Source organism: Tiliqua scincoides, chromosome 3 (genome assembly GCF_035046505.1).
Source record: "Tiliqua scincoides isolate rTilSci1 chromosome 3, rTilSci1.hap2, whole genome shotgun sequence".
NCBI lineage: Eukaryota > Metazoa > Chordata > Lepidosauria > Squamata > Scincidae > Tiliqua > Tiliqua scincoides.
This window is the reverse complement of record NC_089823.1, coordinates 151,079,797-151,099,559: the sequence shown is the minus strand read 5'-3', so window position 1 is coordinate 151,099,559 and position 19,763 is coordinate 151,079,797. Positions and strand designations below refer to the sequence as shown.

Here is a 19,763-nt window from a genome sequence, read left to right as displayed (position 1 = left end):
TGGCATGCAAACAGTTCAGACATCAACCATATTTTTTATATAGCAGTTGTGCATTAGGTCATTCCAGAACTTTAAACTCACAGTCTTCATGCCCAGCACAGTTTTGAGACATTCTGCTATGGGAATTAGTCTTCACTGTGAAGCAGTTTATATTAGATTAACTAAAAGTAACTATGCTTTTCATCTCAAATCTCAACAAATGAACTATAAACGGTGGTTTCATCATATGGAATGTTGTAATGGGAACCTATAGTACAACTGCTTTAAGAAACCAAATCTCAAACAAACAGAGTTCTGGAATATGCAACATATCTTTAGGAGCAGCTAGTATAAAAAGTATCAACATCAGTGGTTTGAATATAAAAAATTTATTTAAAGTCAGAGTATGCAACAAATAAAACCTACAGAAAACAGATTTCCCCATCACAATCTGTTGCTTACCAAATAATGGGAAAACACATTCCTTCAGTCATTATAAAGTTTTCAATACAAAAGAAATTAAGTTTTGTAAGAAAGCCTAGTAGACCAGGTATGGTTTCCTTCCAATATGCTTTGTAGACACGTCACTCTTCAATACATTCCACGCCATCCACCTCCACCCATGTTGCCTTGCCCATAGTAGCCACCACTATTTCCACTGCCACGACCTGCAAAGTAATAACCATGCTTTATACTCAAGGTCATATTTGTGTTAAAAAGCTAACATGAGATTGGAATGAAGTATAACTATCTAATATAATTAACAACTAGGTATGCCTTGTTTTTAGTTGTCTTTCTTGCACATGGGCTACCATATAGCTTTTTTGTAGCTTCCTCATTATATGAAGTACCTGTTAAGATGACAAACTAGTACTTTATTATTCTGTTCAGCAAAATTTGCCTACCTAAATAAACTTACCATAGCCACCTAAGCCATCAGGAGTACCATATCCTCCACTGTAACTGCTGCCCATTCCCATTCTTCCAACAGAACCATAACCACCTTGATCTGGAAAACAGTGTTAAGTGTTAAGCATCTAGGGACCCTGTATGTATGCAATTTGAAATCAGAATCTGAAACCCAGCATACCCATTCCATCTCTGCCATAGCCTCCCATTCCAGAACCTCCTCCAGCAGTTGAATTCAGGAACAGCTCAATGTATCGATGCTCTTTTAAAAAGGGAATAAGAAAAGTACATTACTGAGTGATAAGATTCTATTTTATTTCTGTTAAGCCATTTCTGCCCAACACTGCATATACCCAACAGGGATCAAATGTGTACACCTGTGGGCTGGGCAGAAAGGATTTTAACATAACATGAAACATTGTTTCCCTTGCAGACTTTTCTGAAAATCAGGTGTTAAGTGGAAATTAACATTTCCTTAACAGCCCTAGTCTCATGCTATTTCTACAAACAAGTTAGACCTCCAAGTACACAAGCACCAAGACTGATGTTTTAATGCCTCCAATATTTGCTATGACTTACGCATATGATTTTTATCTTTAGACATGGCAGCCACTGCATCTTCATGTGTCACAAATTCCACATCAGCTTCTCCCGTTGCTCTTCCATCCGCTCCAATATCAATGTGAACTCTTATAGGAGTCAGTGGTGAGAAAAACTAAAGATGAACAGCAAGAAGTAAATACTTAGCAGGAACTTTCCTTCATATTTTCTCAGCAATATTTTAAGTGCATCAGGTCCATTTTACTTGTTTTATTAACAAAACATCAGGGGATGTCATAGTCCTCCATGCATATTTACTCTATTCACGCAACTTCACTGATCTGCTCTGAACCACCATAATAAAAAAGCTGTCTGATTATTACAGCAGAATGCAAACAACTGAAACATACATTTGTACTATAGAGTATTCTGGACTGCACAGAGTGCTTCACACATGTTATTGTGCTATAGTCCTTATAACAGTGCTGTAATGTACAGGTTGGTCCTCTTTATCTGCAGATTTGGTATCCGCAGATCTAACTATCTGCCGGATTCTGAACCTGCAAGGCTGGACTGACATGTACCCTTTGGACGTGACCAGAGATGGTCACATCTGGAGGGTGTTCGGAGGCCTCCAGGAGGAGCACAGTTCTGGTCACATTTGGAGGTCTGCGGACCCTGACCCATGGATTTCATTATTTGCGAGTTTTGGTATCTGCAGGGGTACCAGGAACAACTCCCACGGAAGCTGAGGCGTGTGTGTGTGTGTGTATAATATACTCCAGGGGGAGACCAAGTTGAGAGAGAGAGGCTTTCTAAGGCCATCTTGTGACTTCATAGCAGAGGCAAGATCTGAACCAGGGAAATCCTCGTTCATAATTTATGGCCATTAGTTCTAATCTGCACATACACTTAAGTATTTGCGCACATACTAGTCCAATGCATTGCATGATGCAAAGTCTCCATGCTAACACAGCTAGCTCTTCATCTGAAGTTTTCAAGCTCCAAATACATGAATATTTATAAAGCAATAAATGTTTAGCACAAAAAGCAACTGGTCACAAAACCATATTTTAAGAAATTCAACCCTGAATGCAGCTTTGAACGCATAAGCCTTTTCCGGTTGCAACTACTACGGATTCTATATTAAACTCAGGGGAAGAATATGAACATTCTGTTTAAATTAATTGCTACAGCTCACATTTATGACTAAAGTACGTTGCTTGAATAATAAATGGTGTCAACAATTAAGACTCATTTGCTAGCACTGTACAGAAAAAAATGCAAATATTGTGAGTTCAGTAATTTTATATCATTTTAATGATTTTCTCTAAAACATCTGTTTGCTGTTGTACTAGTACTATTGCTTTCTCCGATTACAAAGGGACATATGAGATTCATTAGCTTGGCTCCAAAGATTACACAGGTCAACACACATTTTGCTTCCTTAAATGTTGCACCAATTCCTGAGTATATATGGGGTGCCGATTCAAAAACTGGCATCCATTTTGCCCTACCATGCCTAGTCTGGGAGACAAGGCATAGCCTCTTTAGTGAATGGTTCAAGCAGCTTCCTCATGAGGAAGCTGCCTGAACCATTCACTAATGAGGCTGTATCTGCAAAACTAGACGTGATAGGGCAAAACGGTTGCCATTTTTGGAATCGGCACCCCAAATTCATATCAAACCACCATAAAGTTTGGGAAAAACTTTTCTGACCCTCAATTTTGTAGGTCTTTTTCTTATACTCAAGGCTGCTCACAGAATAAAAACCTAAACAAATTAAATTTAAAACAATACTAAAAACATTAAGACCCCAGGATCACACAAAACTATTAAAATTACATCTCATTAAAAGCGTCAGCCCACAATGTCAATCAAATACCTTCCTAAATTTTAAAAAAGGCTTTAGCTGCTTGGGCATGCACTGTGGAATTCTGGCTTCTTCTCTTGATATTCCTATATAACATTAAGCTGTTTTTCAAACATTCTTCAGTTTCAAAAGAATTTTGCTATGCAGGCTAGGAGGGATGGGACAGGGACTGCTGTTCCATAAACAGAAGGTCAAATCACTATTAAGTGCATGAAATTGGCATGAAATTGGCCATGCAGTTCTTTGGATATAACTCTGGTTTTCAGGTTTACTGCAGTGTTCCAACATGAAACCACTAGTTCATACCACAAAACTTTCAAATATTAACAGAAGCCACCAACAGATGTTTGAAAAATTGAATGGATCTTCTATTATCTCCTCACAAGATAGCCAAAAAGAAAATGTTAATCTCAAGAATTCAAGATACAGCAACTGCATTAAATCTCATTCTAAAAGATGACTATATATATTTGATTTCAGGCATGGAAAAAGTAAACCTGCTATGAGAAGAATCCTGGATCAATTAGAAATGTATGCCCACAGAACTTACGTTAGCAATATCATTTTCTGTTGCTCGAAATGGTAATCCTCTCATGTGAACAAAGTGACCACCGTGAAAACCTGAGCTTGCATCTCCTGCTCCACCATAACCATGGCCTCCCATTCCTAAAAAAATAAAACATATTCCCATAAGTACACGACTTGCTGAAGTACAGGGTATGCACTTCCAATGTACACTTACTCCCGAGTGGATTAGAGTGCCAAATACGACTACTACTATTCCTATATTTTAGGGAGGTGCTATATGCACTGTTTTCCAACCTATTCCATTTGCTAGGAACAGCAACTCTAAAGCAGCAAGCATTTTCTACAACTTACTTGAACTTACACAACATTCAAGAATTCAAAACATTTTGTCTCTGAAGGGCCTTCATCTAGTTGTCACTTCTGTTGAAATCTTTGTCTACACATTTTTACTAATACTTTGAAAACAAATGTGATCTTTGTCTTGGAAGCCAATATGAAGCAGCCCGATGGCTCTTAAAAGTGTTTTGATCTTACCTCTACCATCTCTCATTCTGTCATCATAGCCATCATTTCCATAGCCATAATTGTTATATCCACCATAGTCATCAAAGCCACCATATCCTGTGAGATTTAAGAAGTGAACATACTATGAAATGGCCTTTTAAAGTACATTATAGATGTTAACACAGTGCATCTGATCAAGATTTCTTGACATCCAATATAAAGACAGATTTTTGGTTATCAAAGCGATCAGGCTCAAAAACATGCAAACCAAGTTTCATCCACATTCAAAATCTAATTTCAGGTGCCTCTCCATACCTTTTCAATCTTTAGTCACACGGCTGGTAAAATAACTGATACGCATCCAGATTTCAGACTTGGTATGTATTATAATTACTGTCATTTCTGTATTTCTTGACAAAAACGTCAGGAACGTGAAAATGACAAGAGCCTGCAGTCATTAGATACACATACCACCGTCATATCCACCACCTCCTCGACGCATTCTGTCATACATACTTCCACGCCCAGCTCCATAATAACCCCCTCTTCCTCCCATTGGTCTATCATATGGTCCAGGTCGCTGTCCCATCATTCTTCGTGGTGGGTCATAGAATCCTCGGATTTCACTCTTACTACTTTTGAAGATCTCAATATATCTGAGTAAAAAAAGATCATCAATGTACAAATGTAAGAATACATGTATATGATGTCTCAAAAAAATTACAGTAACAAATTGCACAAATGCTCTGAATTCTACATTTAGATGCAGCATTCAAAAAAAGTGTACACCATTTTTCCAAGTGTCACTTAAACTTTAGGAATTTTAAATGCAAAAACATTAATTTCTCTGATTTTTTTAACTGACTTCTAGCTGCACATTAAATACAAAAAAACTCTGAATCACAGTCCCCCCCCTACCCCAACAAGAATATCTTTGAAAAATGTCTGGCTATCATAGAACACCCTCCACAAAAATGGCAACAGCCAAATTTTAGCAAGCTACATAGTATCACCATTTTCCCCCTCCCACCACATCTTTGATACTTCCCAAGTTTAACTATAGGGTGATAAGGTTTTTTTTTTAAATAGCCAGTTAATTTATGCTCCCCAACCCCCCAAAAGCAATACTGACCCCCACCCCCCAAAAAAATATTTAACGCCATCCCAAACTCTCCATCCCCACCTGTGCCCTATTCTTTCCTTGTGTTTCCCCAGAGCTTTTTCTGCTATCTCCTTTGAAGCAAACTGCACGAAGGCCTCCCCTGTGCTTCTCCCCTGGTAGTCCAGCGTCAATGTTATCCCATTTGGCACGATTTCCAACCCTTTAACCCAAGGACAAATAACCCCATCAAGGGGAAGAGTGTTAAAGGCTGAAACATTCCCATCTGTAGAAAATACTTAAAGCAAATCTACACAAATGCAAGAAAATAGTTCCCCCCCACCTAACCCAAATACACACACTAAAATATCTTTCATTAAAATTTATGGGTTTAGACATTCTATTACTATCTCTTGTTCAAACTACAAAGCAACAGCAACATCACAGAAGCCCACCTATACTACATGATGTAATAACTAAATACTCCAAATTCTGATTCATAGCAAGGTATCTAAATGTGTAAATTTTATATCCTGCACTGCCAATGCAATCTCTAAACTTTTAGTAGTATTTAAACACAAATGCCAAATTTAGCAATCTAAAATTTAAACACACTGATCCCACCCCCTCCCACCCCCAGAAATAGCTAATATAAGTTATTAAACTATTTCAAATATCAATCTTGCAGACATAGAAACACTGAAAGTCACTTGACATTAACACTAGAGCTACCTTGAAAGAACTGAACGATCTCCTCCTTGCTGCAGCCAAATGGCAGACCACGCAATCGTACTGTTCCATCACTAGATGAATCATTTGGACCATTATGTTTCCCAGCCCAGTCCATTTTGCTGTTTAAAATCAAACACCATAAAAAACATAAACAGCAAATTCAGCATTTGAGAATCAAGATTTACCCCCACCCCTTCCTAAGCAGGACTGCATACATTAGCAATATCTTGAAACATTAAAAATGAAAGCAACAGCTGTTCAGTTGCTGCATGAAGCATAATGCTTTGATAGTTACAAACTGCCATTTGTCTTTAACTCATACAGAACAACTAGCATGACCTGCTCATGCTGCCTGCCACATAGCTATTTCAAGACATCTGGTCCTCTAAACTACATCTATCTAGGAAGACAAATTCTACTGCTTGGGGAACTACTCAAACCTCCCCAACTCCTCTCACATTAGCCCAGGAATGCACCAACACATTCAGCACATACTGTATACCGAATCACAAAATTCGCAGTGCTGGAGGCTGGTAAAACTACTTTCTAACATGCATACAAGCCAAATGCACATTTCTTTCTGCTGCCATTACACAAGCCACATGCATGCTTCTCTCCACTGCCAGCTAAGAGCCAAGGCAATATTCCTGCAGGAACTCACAGGATTGGAGCTCTTGATAACTGAGGCAGCAGATGGGAAGCAAGAGATCCTAGTCTCAGGGCAGGAGCAGAGGACAAAACTCAGTTAGCAGGGGGGCAAGGAGGACATATAAAAGGCTGTGCTTCACTATTAAGATGAAATGATAACAAACAAGACAGACAAGCCAAACATGTGAGTTTTCAGCCCATTTCTGCCCAGTCCACAGGTGTATACATTTGATCCCTGTTGCATATATGCAACACTGAGCAGAGATGGCTGTAATTAACTTCAGTTGAAAGCTGTTTGCAGACTCTTTAAAGTGAAAAAGCAGGATATACATTTAAATAAATATGAACACAAAGCATAGTCAACAGAGAAAGATTAGGAACTACATGCTTGTTTGTTCAGCAAACATTAAGGAAAGCAAGTCTGAAATGAGGTGCACATTTGCAAACACAACAGAACATAGGGATAGTCTTTCACATAATATACTTTAATTCTTCGTTATGCTAGTTATATCCAAAAAAACCTTTCACAGGGTTTGTAAATTAATTTCAAATAGAAGTACTAAGAAATTATTCTGATATTTTTGTTCACCAAGTTATGCGACTTCTAATAGTAGACAGCTGATAGAAGGAAAGCACTGGAGGAAAACACTGGGTTTGGGGATGAAGCTCCTACTACTGCTGCAGGCAGGACTACATTTCTCTCCATACTAGAACAGGAACAGACCATGGAGGAGGAAACTTCCTTTCTTCAGTGTAGGCCAGCTCCCACCTAGAAGCCAATAGCAAAACTCTACCCTGCACTGGAGCCCCTTTCAATACACCAACAATAAAGTTCTTCCCCGCCCCCATCTCTCATCCTACCTGATACTTTAGGGAAGCCAAGAGGAAAAGGAATTGATAGCCAACTAGAATACACAAATATCAGCTAGCTTACTTAGTCATCCCCCCCAACTACTGCTCAAGTATCAGAATTCTACCTCAGGCAATCAGGCTTGAGGGAGAGGCAGTCTCGTTTCACGTGCCTGGAAGTATGGACAAGTTACAGAAGGAGAAATATCTGCTATTTCTTATTTTAAAAAAATCTCAGCTAAGAATCAGAACAAAAGTTACTTTTATTATATGGTATTGATGCTCTCATGTGGTTTTTTATTTAATTGTTGTCCAGTTGCAATTCCACTTGAATATTTTCATCCGTGTTAGTCCACAGAATTGACTTGCAGATTCTTTTCCCAAGCCTAGACTGCAGTCTTCTCCACCTGGTCCAAGTCATGTGACCTAAGATTTCCCACAGATACACAACTCAATTCTCTGAACACATGTTTGCATTTTCAAGTGGAAGACTACAGCAGAACATATCCTGAGAAAATTCTCAAACCATAACTGAATTTTTGTTCTGGCTCTCTGTGAGAAAAATCCTTACCTTTCTTTCGAAACCCTCGTGCTTGCTAGGAAAGATGGGGTCTTCTCTGACTTGGAGCAGGCTCTGAAGACAAACAGTGAGGCAAACCCACATGTAGCTTCTTGCCTTCTCCAATGCTCCTAGCACTCCCTCCAGAAAACTCCTAGGCCTTGAAGGAGAGGCAGAGTCCTGCCTCTACTACAGACAGAAACCACAGGAGAAATGCCTGCTGTTTCTTTTTTTTATTCAGCTGCGGCACCTGACAGAGGCTGCTGAGAGCCCTTCTAACCAAGTGGCATCAAACCTAGTGAGGGGAACTGTTGATACCCAAAAGCAAAGAAGGAATTTTACCTCAGGAAAAATGAAGAGGAAAAGCACACTGCTGAATTTGCTATTCTTTCCTCAGACCATGCATGAGAAACCTCTTCATTGGAACTAAGGTACAGAAGGCATTCCAGACCTCATGCTTTCATGAGAGAAACCTCCCCACACAGTGACTGGGGAAACAAGTCAGCAACATGCAGAACAGCAAAGATTTTGAAAAGGCAAATAAAGAGGCACAAAAGCAGCAAACCAAGAAACCACAAGCGCCATTACACAAGCTGGCGCTCTTCTAGCAACAGCATTTTCCACAACCCTGCCCTAAAGACCAAGGTATGGAACAGACTTTGCAGCCACCAGGTTAAGTTCCATTCAACTGAACTGAACTGACCAAAGAGTCAAAAACGTTCTACCGGATTTCCTTAACCCAGGTCAACAAGAAAAAGGGCTCCTTAGCAGTCCTTTGATCAGTTGGAGGTTCAGAAGCATATGAAAGAAAAAAGGGCCAATTACCAAGGCCCTGCTGAGATGAGACATTTTCTCAGGGCTTTTTAGCACAAGCTTCCAGGGCATCCCTACAACTAAGAACTAAAATAAAATGATTAACTATAAATTGCTAGGAAAAGCAAATGTGTTCTCTATGATAACAAAGCGGGGCATAGTGGTACCTTTCTTAAACTTCTTGTTCAAATACTGAGAAAAGAATGGAGATGCCTAACCGAGGGAAAAACCAAGACTCAACAAGGTAGTCTGCATGCAGTAAGAATTAGTTAACCCAGAGATCCCAAACTGTAAGCTGTGGCTCCCAGGGGATGGGACTGTGAAATCCTTGTGAAAAACCTGCAACTCTATACAGTCTACATGTGGTGCTTTACCTGCAGTAATTGCAGATAATCAAAATGCAACTGGAGCCTTGCATGGGTTGCATCTGGAGCTCTTCTGAGCCTCACATAGGTTGCATGCCACTGTGAGGAAACCAGAAGTCATGTTAAAACAGCTCTGTGCGATATTCTGAGCCTCAGAGGCCATGCACAGTGGTACACAACTGAGGCTCAGAAGGGTTTCTGGACACGACTGGAGCAAGGCTCCGGTCGCATGTGGAAGGTTTGCAAGGGGGATGATCTGGGGCTCCAGCATCCGAAGTAAGGCAAATCCACGGATTTAAGTAAGTAAGGCAAATCCACGGATGTCATCTGCAAATAAAGAGGCCCACCTGTATAGGATTGCAGCCCTAATGGGGAGCCATGGCGAATGGCCCAGTAGGTCAAGGGAGTCACCAGTCAGTTTTCCAAGTGGTGAAGACCAGAAGTGATTGTGAGGAGCTCCAGAAAGATCTCTCCAGACTGGCAGAATGGGCAGCAAAATGGCAGATGCGCATCAATGTCAGTAAGTGTAAAGTCATGCACATTGGGGCAAAAAATCAAAACTTCACATATAGGCTGATGGGTTCTGAGCTGTCTGTCAGGAGACAGGAGACAGATCAGGAGAGAGATCTTGGGGGGGTGGTGGACAGGTCGAAGAAAGTGTCGACCCAATGTGCGGCGGCAGTGAAGAAGGCCAATTCTATGCTTGGGATCATTAGGAAGGGTATTGAGAACAAAACGGCTAATATTATAATGCCGTTGTACAAATCAACGGTAAGGCCACACCTGGAGTATTGTGTCCAGTTCTGGTCGCCGCATCTCAAAAAAGACATAGTGGAAATGGAAAAGGTGCAAAAGAGAGCGACTAAGACGATTACGGGGCTGGGGCACTTTCCTTATGAGGAAAGGCTATGGTGTTTGGGCCTCTTCAGCCTAGAAAAGAGACGCCTGAGGGGGGACATGATTGAGACATACAAAATTATGCAGGGGATGGACAGAGTGGATAGGGAGATGCTCTTTACACTCTCACATAATACCAGAACCAGGGGACATCCACTAAAATTGAGTGTTGGGCGGGTTAGGACAGACAAAAGAAAATATTTCTGTACTCAGCGTGTGGTCAGTCTGGAACTCCTTGCCGCAGGATGTGGTGCTGGCGTCTAGCCTAGACGCCTTTAAAAGGGGATTGGACAAGTTTCTGGAGGAAAAATCCATTATGGGGTACAAGCCATGATGTGTATGCGCAGCCTCCTGATTTTAGAAATGGGTTATGTCAGAATGCCAGATGCAAGGGAGGGCACCAGGATGAGGTCTCTTGTTATCTGGTGTGCTCCCTGGGGCATTTGGTGGGCCGCTGTGAGATACAGGAAGCTGGACTAGATGGGCCTATGGCCTGATCCAGTGGGGCTGTTCTTATGCTCTTACCAGTCACCTAACTCTGTGGGAGGCTCACAGTCCAACTTAGTCCAAGTTCAAATGCCCACACAAAGGAAGCTCTAGATTAGGGGTGTCAAACATAAGGCCCGGGGGCCGGATGCAGCCCCCGGAAGCTTTTTATCCGGCCCTCAGGCTCTCAGCTGCTGAAGTGTTACAGCTGAAATGGCAGCACACATGAAAATTGGGCTTTCCCAAATCTTGAAATATGATCAAGATTTGCATACTTCCTCTTCTTTAATTTGCAGTTAATGAGTTTCTACATGAGAAGGGGGCCTGATTTCTGGCCATTAGCTGCTTAATGATGTCACTTTCTGCTTAATGACATCACTTCCGGCCCTCAGCCGAAGTCCTGAATGCTAACTTTGGCCCTCTGTATGAAACGAGTTTGACACCCCTGCTCTAGACTTACCCACCCCATATGACACCAGGAAGCCTCCAAGGAGCAAAAATACAATTGTTCAGCAAAAACGAGAGCCCCTCAACTTCTAATAAATGGGTCATGAACACATTCCTAAGTAAGTTCTTCCTCTTTTCTGAAACAAAAGTAATGCCTCCGACACGATTAATCCACACATCAGAGCATTATCTGTATATTCCTGACACAACTGAAAGGTTTCAATGTATCTTGTATGGAGTCAGGCCACTTAGTATGAAAGAACCCCACAATGGATCCTGCTGAATAAACAGAACCACAGAATAGTACCTATATAATTAAATCTCCCCAATTATGTAAGGATCCTTTATTACAGGTGAACAAATCTTTCCAATCTGTCCAAAAGTCAGACAAAAGGCTGAGATGCCACGTTTAGGCTGTGAAGTCCAATAAGGTGGCAGAACAGCCCAGTGACTCTCAACAGAAGGGGAAGCACAGAGCATAAGTTAGTGAGAATTCAAAACAGAAAAATTTGAATTTTGTCTCAAGAACTTTCTTCCAAGAATACAAAGTTACCATGTAACCATGTAATGGTATGGACAAAAACATGGTGATATACAATGTCACCATGGTGGAATCAGATCCCAAACACTTCATCAAGAGGCAATGAGGACATGTGAACAGTGTCTAAGTGAACAGTGTAATTTTCTCTTCTTGAAACCAAAGTATCATCAAAGTACTCTGAACACTGTGGACTGACTTGGCAGTCAACAGGTGGACCAAGCAGAGTGGATTTTGGACTGGGAAGTTTTGTCAACAAATTATACAAAGAAATGGTTAACTGATAACTTCTTCACATTTCAACAGAATCAGAAAAGTCTCTGATTTAACAAGTTTCCTTGTGAAGTGGCAGAAGACATCAATGCAGCAAAATGGTACAGAAAGCTGATATACTTGTTCCTGCCTCCCCCTTACCACCTCACCAATTTCCTAAAAAAATCAGCTATTCTCATAGCTCCATCTCGGCCACAGAGCACATGGTTCTCCAGATAAATCTATCAACTGGGAAAGCAGGGAAGCTTCCACTGAATACCTTCTATTTTAGGTTTGATATTATGCCACTAATTAACATAATGCCAGTTGAAGTCATGGAAATTGAGAGGAATACTCTCTCCTTAATTTGCAATTCAAACAAGGTGCATTTAAATCTTCTGTCATCTAGGAAGCATATAGTCAGGGCAGCAATGCAACTGAGTACAAAGGAATCTTTCCCAGTACTCTCTGAGAAAGTGAGTACAAGTTTCACTTATAAAGGCTGGAGTCTCAGACATTCTGGAGTTCCTTCAGAAGTCTAGAGAAAGTAACATTATTAAAAGACAACAGTGTACCATGTGAGTAAACTTGATTGTGCTTGAATAAAGCCACATCCTCAAAAATAAAAGTTTATTTAGAGAAGCTAAACAAACCAGCTCTCCTGTGTGTCACACATTACTAATGTGAAGGTTGAATGCACTCTTCTGGGTCCTGCACTTGAACCTATTGTTGTTCTCTAAAATGAGCTTTTTCTTAAGATGGAGTTCCTAGTGATGGTGTCCTCAGCCCACAAAGTTTCAGAAATTGTTTATTTAACTGACATATACACAATTTGCTATTTTTCGATACAAGGATGTGTTCACAACATCCACATTAATCTCTATGGTCAACTCCACCTGTCATAGGTGTCTAGATATTATCCTACCTTGTGTCCATAATCTGTATATCCTAAAGAGGAGTATATATTGTCCAACAGGCCCTGGGTTCGCATCATTTCTAACATGATCCACATTATCAGAGGTACTTTTTATTTCCTCTAAAAAGAATTATCCATGGAGAAAAAGTACCTAACAGTACAGGGTCCTGACTCCAGTCATGGATTTGATATTCGCAGGTATTGCACCCACAGTGGAGTGCCATACCTGAGCTTCCAGATACGACTGGAGGTGTTTTCTGAGGCCTGTAAAGGTTGCACACAGCCTCTGTGGGCTTCAGAAACACCTCCAAATACGAACGGAGAACACCTTTGGTCACATTCAGAAGTAATATTGGACCAACCTATGGATTTCATTATCTGGGGGTTTCAAAATCTGAGATGTCCAGGAATGGATCCCTCGCAGATACTGAGGTCTGACTGTACATCCTATTCATGCATGTCTATGCAGAAGTAAATCCCACAGAGTTAAGTGGGGCTTATTCCCAGGTGTGTGTACAGACCTGCAGTTTAAACTCACTTCAGCAAAGTGACAGTTGCATTATAGAGGTTTATGCAAGAATGTCACATTCCTCACTGCATCCTTAATTAGAAAGGTGCTTCAAAGTATCCTGAAGTAACAGACTGTGGGCACAATCCTAACCAGGTCTACTCAGAAGTTAGTCCTGTTTTGTTCCATGGGGCTTACTCTCAGGAAAGTGTGGTTCGGATTGCAGCCTTCTGCTGTGTGGGATAATACCACTTGGACATCATAAAGTAAACTACTCCCCACCAACTGGGAAAGCAAAACCACAAGTAATGTGAAGTTTAATTAGAGCTGGTGGGGGAAGAGCAGTTTACTTACACTAAGTCTGGGAGTGGAATATTTACTGGTACTTCATACTCTGCCTTTCAGTCACAATGGAGAGCCAAGGCAACAACAGTAATATAAACATTTCTAACACAGAAGAGCAGCATCAAAAGCAAAAATGAAAGATTCTGGCCCTGCCTACATCTGGGGGAGATTTATCCCAAAGAGGAAACCTGCAGCATTCACTGGTTGCTTTTAGAATGCCTGTGCACAGGACTACAATGATTTCCATTTATCCTACAAATTAAAAAAAAAAACTCCTCCAGAGATTCTTCATGATGTGTACGCAGCAGGCAAACCATGTTGGATGTTATATACAGAATGCTTCTATTCTACCAACATTGATGCAGCCTTCCGTTTCTAGCCTAGGATCTACAACTCCCCAGCCAAGATTTCTATCTGAAACCTTAGACTGTAGCTAATACCAGCAAGTTAACTGGAGTTCATCTTTTCATATACTAAGATCCCAATCCTATGTATGTCTACTCAGAAGTAAGTCCCACTATAATCAGCTGAGCTTATTCCCAAGTAAGAGTGGCTAGGATTGCAGCCTTAAAAAAACCCACTGGTATCTACATATGAAATCTCATGAAAGTGTTCATTATTTGCAAACTGTAGTTGGAACTGTTTATTTAGAATATTTCCATATCACCTTTCCCCAGGCTAACATGAACATAGTTTCCATTCATTCTTCATATTCATTCTGATACAAAAAAGATATATAGGTAGGGCCTTGGTATCCACAGAGGTTCAGTTATTGGACCCCTGCGGATACAGAGAACTGTGGATAAGCAAATCGCAGATTTCGGCCCCTTAAACTTTCTGAAGGTGACTGGTGCTCTGCTCCAGTCATTCAAGAGGCCTTTCCAAAGACCATAGAGGCTGCACACATCCCCTGTCGCTTGCGGAAAGCCCTCTGGCGGCGATTGGAGCACAGCTCTGGTCGCCTTTGGAGGGTTCAGGTTGGGCAAAATCTGGTTCAATACAGGTCGGGGGGATCCGCATTGAGCCAGATCTGCAGACAGAAAATCCAGATAAGTAGGCTCAACCTGTAATGCGTTTTTCCAAGTACTCATGAACATATAGAAATGTGGCCATATCTACTGGTCAGTGCAGAATAATATACTGTACTGTTAATGATGAATTACAATGACACAAACCAAATATTATATCCCCTATTGAACAATATCTGCAGGTTAGAGTGTGAAAGATTCTGAGCTTCAGAACCCTTCAAGCAAATCAAAAAACTGAAACACTATCAGTCTGAAGAACTTTGAATATTACAAGAAGCAGTATTATAATGCCTTGTCTTCTCTATGTAAACGAAATACCACTCCATTAGCAAGCTGCCTGAAAAACAAAGCAAGTTAAGGCTGCAAGCTCATGCATATTTACTAGGAAGTAGGCCCAACTGAACAAGGGGCTTAATCTTATCCAATTTCCAGCACCAATGCACCCACAATGCTGCCCCAAGGTAAGGAAACTAACATTCCCCTACTTTGAGGAGACCCCTGTAACCCCCCTCACCGCAAGATGCAGCAAACACCCCACTGGCACAGCTGCATCAGAACTAGAAAGCTGGGTATGACTGGGCCCTCGATGGAACTTACTTTTCAACAGACAGGCACAGAATTGCACTTATTAACATCTAGTGGCACACTTGGAAAGTCTGCCCTTCACAGAAATAGCTCTGTACAAACAGTACAACAGTTAATTCGGTAAGCTGTTGGAAAAATAAACATTACATTATCTGATTTTATTGTCTCAGAACTATACAATATTATGCAGCTATTTTAATAGTGCATTTTGGTTTAGTTATAAAGTAAAACTATAAAGTATAGAATAAACCATAAAAAAACCACCAAGTTTGTTACAGCTGCTGGTATTGTAATACTGTCCTGTGGGCAGTCTGTTCTTTCCTAGTATAGTTCTACTATTCAAAGTTTGTTCAACTAAAAGCAGCTACCTATGAAAGTCAAGTGACATGTACTGAGATTACATTGCTTCCTCTGTTCTTTTCGTCAGCAAAAGTAGATTAGCAATAGTAATGACCTTGTCAGATGTCAATCAGCATCAATGCCTTATAGCCGATTAAGAGATATAAAGTAGATAAGATGTTTTTCCAGACCAATCTTTGTGGATGCTGGCTCTTCATTATACAGAACCACTGCCGTGTTTCCCTGAAAATAAGACGCTGTCTTATATTTTTTTGGTTCAAAAAAACACATTAGGTCTTATTTTCAGGGTAGCTCTTATTTTTTTCATAAGTCAGTCCCTTTATAGTTAATGCAACTTACTCCCCGGAAAGTATGGAGAGGGTGTCCCCTCAACGCCCAAGAGGATGCCTACCTGATCAGAAGTCAGTTCCTTTATAGTTAATGGGACTTACTCCCTGGAAAGTGTGGAGAGCCTCAGAGCCAAGTAGGTAGGGTTACCTTGCTTGTTGCTTCCCACCTCAGCTCCTCCTCAGTGTCCTCTGCCCAAGATAGCACAGCAGGTGCTTTCTAGGTGGTGCGCATGGGAGTACAGCGTTCCCAGTCATGTTGTCCACCCACCCCTGCCCAGGGACCCCTTCCGCCCCCCCCAGCCCTGATCACAAGTAGGTCTTATTTTGGGGGTAGGTCTTATATTTCAGCAATTCTCAGAAAAAACACACTAGATCTTATTTTCGGGGTAGATCTTACTTTTGGGGAAACAGAGTATCTCTGTACTGATTTTTAATTTCTTATTCTCAGTTACTGTCTATACCAGCGTTTCTCAACATTTGTCCTCCACTGTACCACTTTGACTGGTCCATCTATTGGACATACCACCAGAAGTAAGTGGCAATGATATCATCACAAGTTACTTCTGAACTGGGAGACCAAACACAAACACCAGTAAAAGACTCATGGACAGGAGGGCATTTTTGAGCCTGCAAAAAATGTACACTGGAGCTCTGCTTGCCAAGCTGAGCTTCCTGCTGCTGCCTGTCATGTTGCATTGCTGGTCTCGCTGCCAGGTGGAGAGGGTCTGAGGGTCCCACAAGTACCACCAGACATCACCTCAAATACCACTGGTTGATAAACACTGTTCTATACTACATTACCACTACTGGTGAGGCATTTTTGCAAAACTTCACTGTTAAATACCCTTGGCTTAACCTTAGTTAAGTTTATTTTTTCTGATTGAAATGGTGATGAGGGGAATTTGACTTTTTCACCGAGACCACGAGTGTTTACTTGAAAGTAAATTTCTACCAATAGCTAATATTATAACTCCATTGTACAAAGCAATGGTAAGGCCACACCAGGAGTATTGTGTCCAATTCTGGTCACCACATCTCAAAGAATATTGTAGAAATGGACAAGGTGCAAGAAAGCAACTAAGGGTGCAATCCTAACCAACTTTCCAGCACTGACATAAGGGCAATGCAACTTCGAGGTAAAACATTGCCATACCTTCAGGAGGCCTCCGTGCGTGCCCCCCAACTGCAGAATGCAGCACATACCCCACTGACACAGCTATGCCAGTGCTGGAAAGTTCGTTAGGATTGTGCCCTGAGATGTTTATTGGGCTGGGGCACCTCCTTTATGAATACAGAGATGCTCTTTTCCCTCTCAAATAACACCAGAACCAGAGGACATTTGCTAAAATTGAGTGTTGGGAGAGTTAGGACAGAGAAAAGAAAATATTTCTTTACTCAGCATGTAGTTAGTCTGTGGAACTCCTTGCCAGAGGATCTGGTGATGGCATGTGGCCTAGATGCCTTTAAAAGGGGATTGGACAAATTTTTGGAGGAAAAGTCCATCACATGTTACAAGCCATGATGTGTATGTGCAATCTTCTGATTTTATAAATGGGTTACCTCAGAATGCCAGAAGCAAGGGAGAGTACCAGGATGCAGGTCTCTTGTTGTCTTGTGTGCTCCCTGGGGGCCAAATCCTATCCAACTTTCCAGAGCTGCTGTAGCCATGCCAATGTGGCATATGCTGCATCCTGCAGTAGGGGGCATTCACGGAGGCCTGCTCCAGGTAGGGCAGTGGTTCCCAACCAGGGGTATGTGCACTCCCAGGGGTACTTCAAAAAGAATTTAATGGAAAAAGACAGGTCTGTATTAGAATGCCTTGTAAGACATTATGTCTAACATAGGCACTAGAATGACTTGTAGGGCTAATACGATGGGGACAATTTATGGAAACAGGCTGCCAAGGAGTATGAAAGTGAAAAAATGTTGGGAACCACCGAGGTGGGGGGATATTGTTCCCTTTTCTTAAGACTGCATTAGTGTTGGAAAGCTGGACAGGATTGGGCCCAGAGTCATTTGGTGGGCCCCTGTGACATACAGGAAGCCAGACTAGATGGGCCTTTGGCCTGATCCAGCAGGGATGTTCTTATGGCTTCAATGGAACTAACTACTAAGGGCCCAATCCTATTTCAGTCTCCAGTGGCGGTGCAGCTATGTCAAGGGGGTGTGCACTGCATCCTGCGGTGGAGGGGCAACCCCAGAGGCCTCTCAGAGTCTGGGAACGTGCGCCCTTCCCTGGGGCTGAACTGGCTGCAGCGGTGCTGGAAAGCTGGACGGGATCAGGAACGGAGTCACAGAATACTCCACGTGCAGCGGACGGGGCACGTGGGGAAGAGAAAAGTCCAGTCAGTGTCGCCAACACACTACGGGGGGCGGAGAAGCGCCCAGAACAGAGGCGGGAAAGGGGGTGTGGGGGAGTGTAGAGTGCCCGCTCTCCCAGAGGGGGGAGGACCCCCGCCAGGCCCACGCAGCGGAGGGGGCAGCGCGTCTCCTCTTCCTTTGTCGAGACCGGAGTTTTGTCCCCAGCCTGCCCCTTTGTGGGCCATCCTCGTCGGTTCCGGCGGCGGCAGAAGGAGCCGCAGCGGTTCGCTCACGCGGGCTGAAGAGCGCTTCGCTTCCAAGCGAGACTCTGTCAGTCACCAGCCCCCCGCCCCCCACACTCAAAATGGCGGCGGAGAGAACGGACGCCTCACTGGCGCGCGCGCCGAACCTTCGTCAACCCCTTCCCTGCCAGCCCCCCGCCTCCCACCCGAGGCGCCCGCTACGGCAGCGAGAAGGCAGGCCCGCCCACCTCGCCTCAGCCTTCCCGGCGCACAGCGACGGGCTGCCCGGCCGCTCAGAGCCTCCCCACTCACCGGCGACACCTCACCCACTTCCCCAGGAGATCCCCGCCAACGGCAGCGCGGAGCGTCCCCCGTCAGGGAACAAGGAAGACCGTTGAACGCGCGCGAGGCTGCCGAGCTACGCAGGCTGAGGCGACACGGATGGCGTCGTTGAGCGCAGGTCTCGCGAGAACAACGCGCCGCCGACGGGAATCTCGCGAGCGTCTCCCAGGGGCGAGCGGCGGCGCATGCGCAGCTGGGCTCGTGGCTCCGCGGAGGGGGAAATGGGAAGCGCGAACGACCGTTGAGCACGAGGGCTCAAGATGGCGGGCGCATGCGCAGAAGGGAAACGCTGAAATGGCGCGCATGCGCCCTTTGAGTCACACCCGTTGCAACAGGGAGGTTCTATCTGCCTCTTGTTGGAAGCCCATTGACTCCCATGGCAGTTACTTCTGAGTAGACACGCATAGATTGGGCTGCAATCCTATGCACACTTACCTGGAAGTAAGCCCCATGGACTATAATGGGATTTATTTCTGAGTAGACATGCATAGGATGGGGCTGTAATCCTATGCACACTTTCCTAAGAGTAAGCCCCACTGAGTACAATGTGACTTACTTCACACATAGGATTGGGCTGTCAAGGCACTACAAAAACTTGGGCTTATGTGCTTCAAAGAGAAATACTGCAGCACAATAACAGCTTCAGCATGTGCTAAGTTGGCACCACTATTGATACAGGTTATAAAAAGGAAAATATGAAGCGATTTTGCCTCTAGTTAGGGAGACGAAAAGGAGACGGATGTGCACAAGGGGTCTGTCAAAGAGTGGACCAGACCAGTGCCGTACTGC

The 19,763-nt window shown here is 42.9% G+C and overlaps 1 protein-coding gene across 5 annotated transcripts; it reads right to left on the bottom strand.

The window, feature by feature from the left end:
* Nucleotides 1-352: 352 nt before the first annotated feature.
* Nucleotides 353-19,086, bottom strand: HNRNPH3 (heterogeneous nuclear ribonucleoprotein H3). Of its 5 annotated transcripts, none has more exons than XM_066619800.1 (10): nt 18,945-19,086; nt 6,165-6,283; nt 5,517-5,655; nt 4,805-4,989; nt 4,364-4,450; nt 3,852-3,967; nt 1,468-1,603; nt 1,070-1,150; nt 899-988; nt 353-647 (listed from the first exon to the last, which is right to left on the bottom strand). In XM_066619800.1, exons 2-10 carry the CDS (start codon nt 6,277-6,279, stop codon nt 571-573), a joined length of 1,026 nt encoding a protein of 341 aa, XP_066475897.1. In that variant the 5' UTR covers nt 6,280-6,283; nt 18,945-19,086; the 3' UTR covers nt 353-570. The 5 variants fall into 5 exon arrangements, with proteins under 5 accessions (XP_066475897.1, XP_066475898.1, XP_066475899.1 ...); XM_066619801.1 differs by having other exon boundaries at nt 4,850-4,989; XM_066619802.1 differs by lacking the exons at nt 5,517-5,655; nt 6,165-6,283.
* Nucleotides 19,087-19,763: the final 677 nt, after the last annotated feature.

Bases quoted from the DNA above. Each gene is read 5' to 3' on its own strand.
- HNRNPH3 (XM_066619800.1), bottom strand. From the start codon at position 6,279: ATGGACTGGGCTGGGAAACATAATGGTCCAAATGATTCATCTAGTGAT. The intron at 5,656-6,164 runs GTAGCTCTAGTG...CTTGGGTTAAAG, and splicing joins GATCGTTCAGTTCTTTCAAG to GGTTGGAAATCGTGCCAAAT. The intron at 4,451-4,804 runs GTATGTGTATCT...TAAATCTCACAG, and splicing joins AGGTGGTGGATATGACGGTG to GATATGGTGGCTTTGATGAC.